Raw genomic sequence first — 11,105 nt, forward strand, 5'->3', positions numbered from 1 at the left:
GTCCTCCAATTCTTTTCAAGAGCGTCGAGTCTCTCCATGAATTAATGTTGGAAGTGCCCGGACCACCCACTCTCTGCAACCCCACCACGAGGAAGGCACCACGGATCGCAATGCTTGCCTGTATTGTACAAGGACACTACCTCTGTCGGTTACAAAAGAACGTCGCCCTCCTCTCATTTCTCTGGATCTTAATACAACCCCCTCGGCATCAAACGACACCATTTCCCTCTTTAGAATGTCTTCACAAACCTCTTTCGCGATGGAAATGGTACTTGATGATATTGTATCCGATTTCAGGATGCTACAGGAGGAGCATCGGAAACACGGGGATGTGCCGTTCGAGTTTTTCAATCTCTTACGGGGCTCCAAGCGCTCCAAGCCATCCGCTACGGCTTCATCTACTCAAGCAGCTTCTTCAGCGCCAGAAATTTCTCCCGTTTCAACAAATCCTTCGGTACCAACAGCTCACAGCTTACTGGCGGCAGTCGGATGTGAGAACCAGGACGGGCCTGATGAGTTTTGGCAGTCCAACAAGAAGCTCTTTGCCAAGAAAATCAGACTAGGTCTACAGAATGGCATCAACATGAATATTACCTGGGCTCAGAGCGAGATGGACCCCCCTTTGCCCAAAATGGGACCTCCATACGGGTGCTGCATCAACATTCCTCCTCTACCGCCGGGTCCTCTTTGGTTCTTTCGGAACACGCCACTCCATCAGGCTCTAGCTCACAAGGACTTCGAAACGGCAGAGTTGATTCTTCAAGCAGGCGCAAACCCGGACATATACAACTTCCACGGCTTGACACCACTTCATCAGGCCCTCTTGGAGGATCGTCGGGATGAAATCTTCTTCTTACTCAGCCATGGAGCTGATGCAAATGCTCCCACCATTCATGACAAGCTCCGCCTTAGTAATGCGATCAGAGCCGATGGCTCTGAAGGTGTTCTACCTATCCACAGAGCCATATGGGCTGGAAACCTTTCCATGATGCGTTTACTTCTGGAAAATGGGGCAGACTGCTCCTGGCTTTCCTCGGATGGATGGAATCTTCTGGATCTTGCTCTACTGGCTGGGAACTCGCGAGTAATGGCCCTTCTAATATCTTATGGTCTTCAACTATCACCATCGCCCGCAACAACATCGTCGTTTCCCAATGAGAGAAACTCTTCAAAGAAACTCCTTGCGGTTTCAACCAGCAAACTACTCGTCCCGCCAGCTGAGCTATATCCAGTGTACTGTCATATCATGTCTCAGGTTGACTATCCACACAATGACAGGTCAGCGCCTTCAGCAATGATTCTCCAAGCAGCCGAGAGTATGATTGAAAGATTCCTCGACAATATTCACGGAATGGCTGCATCAAAGAGCTGGGAAGGCCGAGGAAACCTCTGCAATCGCTGTTACAAGTTTCAGTCACTGCTACGCCACTACTCGATCAAGGACAACTATAGCCCAAGATTTGATTTCCAAGTTCATGAGAACTGGCAGCAACTGGAAGCGTCTGCGTCCAACGGTTGCCCCCTTTGCAATCTCATGGCGGACACTCTAGACCACGCACGAACGCAAATGGGGCCAGGTAAAGGAGAACCCTCCTCAGCCGGGACCAAAGATGTCCGCATAGAAACTGAAACTCAGGAAACCAGCAACGCTGTCCTCCTCCATGTGTCTGATAACATAGAAGTTCAATGCGGACAGTTGTATGAGCGGTTCCGGGTCTCGGAACAAGATGAAGACATAATCTCTAATATCAAAGTTACTCATGACGAGGAGCTTCTCGGAACTGGCTCGGAACAAGCTTTCTTTACAGCAAGAGCCTGGCTTGGCAATTGCAGGTTTTCACCACAGCATTCAGCTTGCCAACAATATCCAAAGGACCTGCAGACCCCTGAGAAAGAGTACCCGCTGAGATTAGTGCGAGTCGGAGATGGCCTGGATCATATCGTCCTTATCGAAGGCGTGACTGACTCGATGCCATATACTGCGTTATCTTACTGCAGAGAGTCGTCAGACATCGCAGCTCAAACGACACAAGCCAATCTTGAGACGCATATGAAAGAGATTCCGTTCGAGAAACTTCCAACCCTTTTCCAAGAGGCTATACTGGCAACCAGAGGCCTAGGAATTGAATACATCTGGATTGAAGCACTCTGCATTATTCAAGATGACCGCCGAGACTGGGGTTATCATGTCCAAAGAATCCCCGAGATATTCTCACACGCCGAGCTGACCATCTCCAGCTTGGTTGCAAACAGTACTTCGGATAGGCTATTTTGCCCTCGATCTACCCGGTCACTATCCATAGTGCCTACCGAAGTATGGGGATGCAAGAAGGACCGTGAGTATTTCAAGGCTGGCGTCAATCGATGCTATACCTTGTCACGAAGGTGGCTGGTCAAGCGGTCTGTTGTGAGGGAGGGCCCGATTCATTCGCAAGTCTGGGCATTCCAGGAGCATCTCTTCAGCCGCAGGATATTACACTTTGGGGACGGGATGCTGCACTGGGAGTGCCCTTGTAGGCACACAACAGAAGCAGATCCCACCCCGACTAGTTCACTGAGCACAAATGAGTGGCAAGAGGCAAGAAATAGGCTGCTTCAAGGGGGTTCTTCTGGCTTGTCCACTTTCTGGATGAAGCAAGTCGAGAGATACTCCAAGCTGACACTATCCAAAGCTTCCGAACGTCTGCCAGCTTTCCTCGGGTTCTCTAGATATATGGAGAAGCAGCTCCAAAGCACGTGCCTAGGAGGGATAATGATGGGAGATAACTTGCTTCAAAATCTCTGTTGGAAGGTCAAGCCATCTGACACGCCAGAAGTTGTTTTCCCCACATGGTCGTGGGTGTCTCAACCAACTGACGTGTCGTTTTGCTTCGCTCCCAGGCCAGAGACGCACGAAGGCATCATCCCACTCGCAGTATTAGTCTCAACGGACGCCAAGGTCGACGACAGCACAATACAGGTCTCAGGCTCTCTCACACTCAAGGGATCTCTGTATCCCTCACGCCTTCTCAAGGACTTCTCTATCAAGGTAGACAAGAGGCCGCTCTCACTGTATCCTTTCTGGGACCGCAAAAGCTACGAATCACGAGAGGACTATTACGCCTTCGATTTGCTAGGTTATAGCTGCGAGAAGAATCGAGGATTGAGCAGTTACCTTCTCAAGAAGTCGCACCCTGCCAAAATGCTCCTGATGCTGGAACCAGCCGATGAGACTCTCACTCGGTTTCGCCGGCTGGGGCTTGGACTCTTGGCATGGAATGAATCCTATCCCTCGTATGGATCTACACCTGTCAGACCAATGTGGATCGATGACGAGACTCGGTTTGAGCACACCATCACTCTTGTCTGAGGGGCCATGTTGTGTCATGTCTTTTCATGTAGAACGGTTTCTTACTCTCGGATATCACCGTATTTGCGTTTCCAAAGGTTAATACTAGAACAATATGTCGTCTGCAGATGAGTTGAACCAAAGCATATCGTTGACAATAAAGTCCATCCCCTCGAAATCAAGAGCAACCGAGGGGGTCTCCTATATCCCCTAATTCTCTCATACCATCTTGTAACATGACTTCTCGTATTTCCCTGAGTGGCAGCTCTTCGTCGACTTCTTCCTCAGATCTTGACTGGCCTTTGATCTTGGATGAAAGAATTTCTAGAGCCGCCACGCAACGTTCGGCTGACTCTCCTACTCGCGAATATGCCCTCAATAGCTGAATGGCTTGGTTTCAGGGAGTATTGGCATGCCGCGGCTCAGGTATCGAAGCACTCGGGTCCGTAGGCCTGCACCGCTCAACTAGAAGAGTTGTCGCTGCAGTATACACGACTAGATTATTCGAGTGACTGAGCTCCTTATATCCTGGGATGGTTTTCTTATATAATACACTAAACTACTATGCAGGGATTGGGTTTGTCATTGTGTCAAGGCCCAAGTTCGGTTGAAATATATCGATGGCCTCATGCGCAGCTTCAAAGTAGAGAACGAAACACTCTTCTACAAGCTTTTGTGACATACTCTTGTCTTTCCGCAGGTGTCTTGAAGATCATTTAATTTCGCCTGCTTGAGGTAGAACTCGGCATCTATTAGTCTGAGAACCAGCATCCTCACATGAAGATATCTTTTGATTCTGTCAGCTCTTCAGAGAATTAACAAGAAAAATCACACCACTCACCGCGCTCGCAGGATGATACGCTGCCGTTAGATGAGAAAATCTTTATACGTACTTGTATGTGCACAACTGAGCTGCTGGGTATGGAACGAGCTGGAGTATAGAAGTCCAGAAATCGTGTTCTTTTACTTTGTTCTCTTTAGGGCTCATGTACAGCTGAAGAAGGGAGCCGTTGACGATACTATAAAGCTCAAGATTCAACAAAGGAGGCAACTTCGGTGGTTCTGCCATCAGGACGAACTGCGGGAGGGTTCGCTTGCGTGTCTAGAAAGTCATCATCTATCATCACTGGCAGTGGGACAGCGTCATATAGCCAGTCTGCTTTCATGTTAGGGCGTCCAAATGTCATTAATACGGCATTACTACTATGTTAGCACGTTGCATACTCATCGTCAATGCACTTAGAGTTAATCATCGCTACTTTGTCCATCTCTGGGTTGTTGCCGGATCGTGACATGATTGGCTCCCGTTCTGTGTGGATAACCTCAGCCATGAGATCAAGGCTTAGCATCCGCGGAACAGGGACACAGAGGAAGCGGGGCGGTAGGGTTACAAGGACAAGGGACTAGACAATATGCTGCCCTAGACCATCGCTTGCGTGATTCCCTGTTATTAGCATGATATCAAGCTCGCCAAGCTGTCCTAAAATCAAATGATAACCCACAAGATAAGAGATTTTACTTTATAGAAGCTCGGAGAGCAGCAGCAATGAGGAGCTGACCAAGAGTTAACTTACGCAATCCATCCTCGACTTGATAGGTCTATTACTATTAGTCCCTCAGTAAACATGAGTCCCTAAGTGCCGTTTTACAAAACGTCTCTTGGCACGATGTGCAGGTTAGGGGTGAATTGGGGCGTTCCAGTTAACGACGAGGTAGAGAAACGTCTCCCAAGTTCCTGGTGTCTCATTGATTCCTCGCTCTGAGCTCATTAATCTCAACGTTGTCTGGATGCACTCCTTTATAATTAAGCAAGCTCTCATCATCCAACAAAAGAAAGATAAACAAAAACTTTATCGTTTATTGATAGATGCTCCACAGCGAATGGCTTCTTCAAGTATCGAAGCTAAGGGCAAAAAGAAGACTTCTCCGGTACAGGGAATCGAACCCTGGGCTCCGCGGTTAAGGATCTCTCAACTGAGTTGATGAGAGCGCGAAATGTTAGCCACTACACCATACCGGATTGTAATTGGTTGAAATCGAGGTTTGCAAATAGTGACCATGAGTTACAGCATCGACAGCTAGCTAGTGACTTCGAAGAGAACATCCATACCCCATACCCCAAATCCAATATCCAGGTCCAAGTACAAGCCCCAAGTGACTGCTCTACCAGAGAAAGTTGAGCTTCCGGATTTCCTTCGGTTTCAGCGGGGGCGGTGGATCAGCGTTTGCAATGTCCAGGAACGCGCGGATAGGGATCTCATCAAGAATGATCTTGGTTTTTTTGTAAAACCTGAATCCAAAGTACAAGATCAGGGCTAACGGGATGTTGAAATAAGAAGACATAAAGGACTTGGTATTCCAGTGGCCATGGACAAAGTTCTGCCATCCAGACGTGATAAGGATCAGGATGAACAGGCTAATACAGGCCCAGCTAAAGTAAGGCTGGAAAGGAGACCTGTAGGGCAGCTCGTTGCGGTCGATGCCTTGTACCTTGCAGCCGTAGAAGAAAAAAAGGTAGGTTATCAAGATGACTGTCCAGTTGACCAAGATCGCGATGGACAGGAGATCCTACAACCAGGTAAAGATAGTGGATGCTCCTTGAGACGTGGTCAAGTATCCAAGAGCTATGAACAGAGTAAAAAGACTGACGGCCACATATGGAATCCTGAATCGGTTGAGACGAGTAAAGACGCGAGGCGCGTGTCTGTTCTTCACCAGACCAAAGAGGTAGCGGATATAACTCATCATACCGTAGTTGCCGCAGGACCAAGCTGAAGTTACAACGATGGCGTTGATGACATGCGGGATAACCTTGATGCCAGCCAGTGAAGCAGAAATAACAAAGGGAGACGCAGCTGTGCCCTTTGACTTGAGGAGCTGATCATCGTTGGAGGGAACGACCAGGCCGACCAGGAACATGGTCAAGCTGTAGAAGATCAGGATTCGCCAGAAGACTCGCTTTGCAGCCTGAGGAATCACTCTTCGAGCATTCGCAGTCTCCGCAGCGGCCAGGGATGTGTTTTCAATTCCAGAGAAGGTATTCGGAAAGGTGGTATATAATCCTATCAACCGCCCGAGAGATCCTTGGATGCCCATATACTGCACAAAGGGGCGTGGGTCTATAGAGAAGCCTTGATTGACATTTAAAGTTATAGGCCACAATAAATAATCACCAACTTTTCTAATATCTAAATCCAAGAGTGTCACATTGGGACCGCCACCGGCAATGATAATAGCCGCCCTGATGTTGACGATAAAGATGAGAGCAATCTGGAGCATGGCAAATCCGAACTCGAGGTCACCAAAAAACCCTAACAAACAAGAAGTTGGTGAAGGCCATCAAGAGTCCAAGGATGGTAATCCACTGTAGATACTACTTAGCAGCCACACTTCCAAATCTCAGGAGAAAACTCATACCACAGCGCTGTTCACTTCGACCTCAGGACCGCAGCGGCAACAATGTCAGTGGGGATAAAGCTGATACCCTTATAGACCGGATTCCAACCATTGCAAACGACAAGGCTGGGTCGATAAAGACCTCGGCATATCTCATGATGCCTCCACTCAACGGGACAAGGGCCGCCATCTCAGCCACAGCGAGAACAACGCCAGCAGCCGAGAAGCCAATCAGGGTATATCCAAGGAACGTTCCAATCGGTCCGGCCTGAGCAAAGGCGCGCCCAGAGCTGAGAAACAGACCAGTTCCAATGGCTCCGGCGAGGGCCATCATCTGCAAGTGACGCGAGTGCAGACCCTTGTTCATGTCCTTCAGCTCCGACATGTCCAAGGGCGCGTTTACAATGGCAGCTTCATGGGTGGCCATGGTGCCTGCAGCAACATCTGATGAGTTGCTTCGGGCGTCGTAGGCGACGGCTTTTTCGCCTGCCTCCATCTGATTGGCCTTGGAAGCCATGATCAGGGGTGAAGAGTCAAAGAGGGAGAAGTTAAGGATGCCAGACAAGAGTGATGCTTCCAAGAACAGGTCTCTTTCAAAGAAGAGAACTTGGGCTGATCTATAGCACTAAAAATGGGAGCTGCCCAAGGGGTAAAATACTCAGTATCCTCCTAGCGAAGGAGTCTGGGGTAATACCAGAGCTCCACATGACATCTCCGTGATGCCAAATTTCGCCAGCGATATCCGGACGTCGAAGCTGAAAAGTAAAGTGTAGATAGGGACTGACCTATTCGTGGATACCCCAGGATCTGAGTTTCCTCATCTCCGGGGAAGCAGAGGTAGTGGGCTCTCACTCGAGGACGCTCCACGGGTGCACGATCGAGATAAGCTTGGAGATTTCGGATCGTGATGCCATTGGTATCTCTAAGTCTTGGGCGATGACGGTTCCCTGTAACCTCGCAAAGGGTGCGGACTACAACGGCTTGATAGTGCTGGTAGGGTGACCTTGCTTGGTCCAGCCGCGCCTTGAGGAGCGCCCTATTGTCGAGGACCGGCGCCCAATTGAGGGTTTTGCGAATACACGGAAAATCAGTGATTTGTCCACACGTAATGGTTCCCTGACTTACTCTTGCTTGTGTGATGGACACTTCCAGAGTCTGTAAGCGATAAAGAGCCTCCCTGTTCGAGGTCCTGTGAGTTCCCCAAGCAGATCTGGAGCAAGACACCAAAGTCCAACCTAGCTCAAGACTCAGACATCATAGGATCAGTTCAGGAAGACGCAACATCTAAAACCTTTGTCCTGACGGTGCAGGCCCTTCACAAGACCTTGCCTAACATGGGCATGGTTACCAGGGCAATCCATGCTGATGACTTCTCAAGCCTCATAGTGCCATTGCTCCCCCCATGCAAGTTGCTGTCAACTATCGATACCATCGAGACCTTGAACAGTTGGTGCCGATGCAGAACAAGGACGTAAGTTACCATCTTGACCCTGTTTCTTCGGAGCCCAGCTGACTGATAGCAGCCGAATGCACCATTTAACTCCCGCATCTACTCACGTTACAATGGCCCTAACTCAACCCGCTTCGAGACAGCCTTGCACAATCCCTTTGGAGGCGGTGGTGTTGTGACATACTCGAGTGGCCTTGCCTCGTTCCATGCCATCATGCCCCTGCTAACGCCCAAGCGCATCTTTATCGGCGAGGGCTACCACGGCGTTCACCGAAGCATCATACTCCAGGACCGAGTGACAGGGGTAGAGAAGCTGACCCTTCAGGATCTGAATCAGCTCGGGCGCGGGGATCTTCTGCACATTGAGACGCCACTCAATCCCACTGGGGAAGCCCGCAACTTGGAATACTATGTCGCAAAGGCTCGTCAGGCTGGGGCTTACATTTCAGTTGATGCGACCTTTGCATCTCCTCCTCTGCAGGATCCTCTCCAGTATGGTGGCGACATCGTCATGCATAGCGGTACCAAGTACATTGGAGGCCATTCCGATATGCTCTGCGGCGTCCTGGTCGTGCATCAGGATCGAAAGGAGTAGGTAGAGACCCTGTATCAGGATCGCAGAGTGATGGGATCAATCGTTGGTAGCTTCGAGGGCTGGCTCGGTATCCGATCGCTGCGAACTCTTCACCTTCGCGTGATCAAGCAGCCCCAAACTGCCGAGAAGCTGGTGCCTTGGCTCCACGAGGAGGTCCAGAAGCCCGGCTCTCTAGTCGGAAAGATGATCGACAAAGTACAGCATACGTCTCTGCAAGAAGCAGACCTCAAGGGTGGGTGGCTTCGGAAGCAGATGCCCGGGGGCTTTGGGCCAGTCTTTTCCATCTGGATGAACAAGGAGGAGCACGTGCGGAGACTGCCGAGCAGGCTGTACATCTTCCAGCATGCGATGAGTCTTGGTGGTGTCGAAAGCCTGACGAAGTGGCGTGCCATGAGCGACGAGGGAAGAGACCCCAGGCTGATCCGGGTCAGCTGTGGTGTGGAGGATGTTGAAGATATGAAGGCGGATATACTGCAGGCCTTTGGCTTCTGCGGGACTTTCCATAAGCAAGAGACATCAATTGCATATCGGATAGATAAAATAAACGTGCCCCGAGATTGAAGAGTGAATCTCGTAGAGAGAGTGAGCCCCGCCTGTGCGGGAGGGAGTGCATGACAGAGCTCAGCCTGGTTGGCGCCATTCGTCCAAATTCGGAAGGTAGCTACTTGCAGGCTTAGGAACACGACGGGCCTCAAAGACCTGCATAGTAAACAAGGACTTTACGGAAAAAGCAATTGGACACTGACTTGCGTAGCCGTGCGGCCAGTGTCAGCAGGCACACACTCTTCCATCCATGTACAGTCTGATGCGTCCGCTACCGAAGGTGCATTTCCAGAGACGCAAGTATGCGGGCGCGCGAGGGACCCAGCCACTCGGTGTTGTGCAACCCGACTCGACCTGGAGAACGAAAGCTCGCAGTTCAGCTTGCCAGCCGGCATGGAAGTATGCGTGGAACCTTTGTTGCCGGGTCCAGGGGTGCAGCAGATCACAGCTCCATGAGTCTTCTCGAACGTCAGCGCTGTGCTCCTCAACCTGCAGCATGCGCCCGTACATACCGCTCTTGAGCATCAATAGAAGGGCATGTTATAGCTCAGCGGCCTAGGAACTAATGCAGGGTGGTCAGAGAAGCGTCTATCCCGTCCTGTGTCCGTCATCATCCGTTCGTCGGCACCGTGTGATACGAGTCAACCCCTTATCCTGATCCAGGATTAATGCTATCTGTCAAGTTTCAACGCCTCTCTGCCTCGTGCACGGCCCAATGTCACATCGCTCTCTCCGGTTCCGTTGGGGATAGAGTAACCACACGTGCCGAGAGGTAGCATAGCTGAAAAAAAGGCTGGCAGGGGGTCGAGGAGACAGAAGACGTGAGATTGTAGATCTAGATGGCAGTGGGGGTGGGACAACAAGGCAGTACCAAGTTTTTATCCATCAGTAACAGTACGGGGTGTTCTACCATCAGCTTGGAGCTAGGTATTGTTGCGTTCCTATGCACAGTGCAATGTCCGAGTGGTCCGCTCTTCTCTCACCTCTATCCATCGTTGACGGGCGCGAAAGGCACACGTGCTGCGCATCAGGGGCAGGGAATTTGAGCACAGATCGACCAGTCCTACAGCTCGCACAGCTCGCATGATGGACCCCGCGATTCTTGAGGGGTCAAGCGGCCCAGTCGTTCACACTATCCCGTTTCAACGAGCCAGCTAGCCAGCTTATCCCAGTCACGGATCCCTGATGCCTGTCACTCGCGTGGCAGCAGGGTATTGTGCCGCAGTAGTTTCTCCACATGGATCACAGTTGCTCTCGTTTGAGTCTTGAGCTCCCGGGCGCCTTCATCTGCAACGCGGCGGGAAGACTGGCTCATCTGCCCGCCCACTAGACTTGCACTTCTTCCAAGTTACTGTTCTCTCAGCATTGACTAGCACTTGGCCTTCGTGTTGGAGAGACCCATGCATCCTGACTCTTACCAGAAGCAGTATAAATAGGAGATCGGATTCCCCTCGATAGCAGGCAATCTCATCTTCCCCAAGCAAACAATTCTCTTCCACTAGGTGCTCTTCCCTCTCTAACTCTAATACATTATATGATTCCTACCTGGCCGGTTTCCACACTTGTCTTCAAGCTCCTTTGAGATACTGGCTACCCCCATCTTCACACTACAGCCCCAAACGAACCCATCATGACCAAGTCTTCTGTCGATGCAGTTCATGGCTCATGCCCCTCTATTAATGGAAAGCACATTGAGTATGTCGTGTTCTCGGCGAATGACGAGACTTTGGGCCTGACACTGATGCGAAATAAGGATCAATCGCAGCCAACAAGATGGCCTCCACCAACGCCTG

The 11,105-nt window shown here is 50.4% G+C and overlaps 3 protein-coding genes across 3 annotated transcripts; 2 read left to right on the forward strand and 1 right to left on the reverse strand.

Annotated features, from left to right (window-relative positions):
* Nucleotides 1-298: 298 nt before the first annotated feature.
* NCS54_00117500 (HET domain-containing protein) lies at nt 299-3,349 on the forward strand (the record flags this gene model as incomplete). The annotated part of the gene is made up of 1 exon (XM_053146809.1): nt 299-3,349. One exon carries the CDS (start codon nt 299-301, stop codon nt 3,347-3,349), a length of 3,051 nt encoding a protein of 1,016 aa, XP_053002784.1.
* Nucleotides 3,350-5,491: 2,142 nt separating this feature from the next.
* NCS54_00117600 (AA-permease domain-containing protein) lies at nt 5,492-7,241 on the reverse strand (the record flags this gene model as incomplete). The annotated part of the gene is made up of 4 exons (XM_053146810.1): nt 5,492-5,896; nt 5,978-6,639; nt 6,746-6,752; nt 6,834-7,241. 4 exons carry the CDS (start codon nt 7,239-7,241, stop codon nt 5,492-5,494), a joined length of 1,482 nt encoding a protein of 493 aa, XP_053002785.1.
* An 885-nt stretch (nt 7,242-8,126) lies between these two features.
* NCS54_00117700 (Hypothetical protein) lies at nt 8,127-9,330 on the forward strand (the record flags this gene model as incomplete). The annotated part of the gene is made up of 3 exons (XM_053146811.1): nt 8,127-8,195; nt 8,248-8,765; nt 8,820-9,330. 3 exons carry the CDS (start codon nt 8,127-8,129, stop codon nt 9,328-9,330), a joined length of 1,098 nt encoding a protein of 365 aa, XP_053002786.1.
* Nucleotides 9,331-11,105: the final 1,775 nt, after the last annotated feature.

Source organism: Fusarium falciforme, chromosome 1 (assembly GCF_026873545.1).
Source record: "Fusarium falciforme chromosome 1, complete sequence".
NCBI classification, from domain to species: Eukaryota; Fungi; Ascomycota; class Sordariomycetes; order Hypocreales; family Nectriaceae; genus Fusarium; species Fusarium falciforme.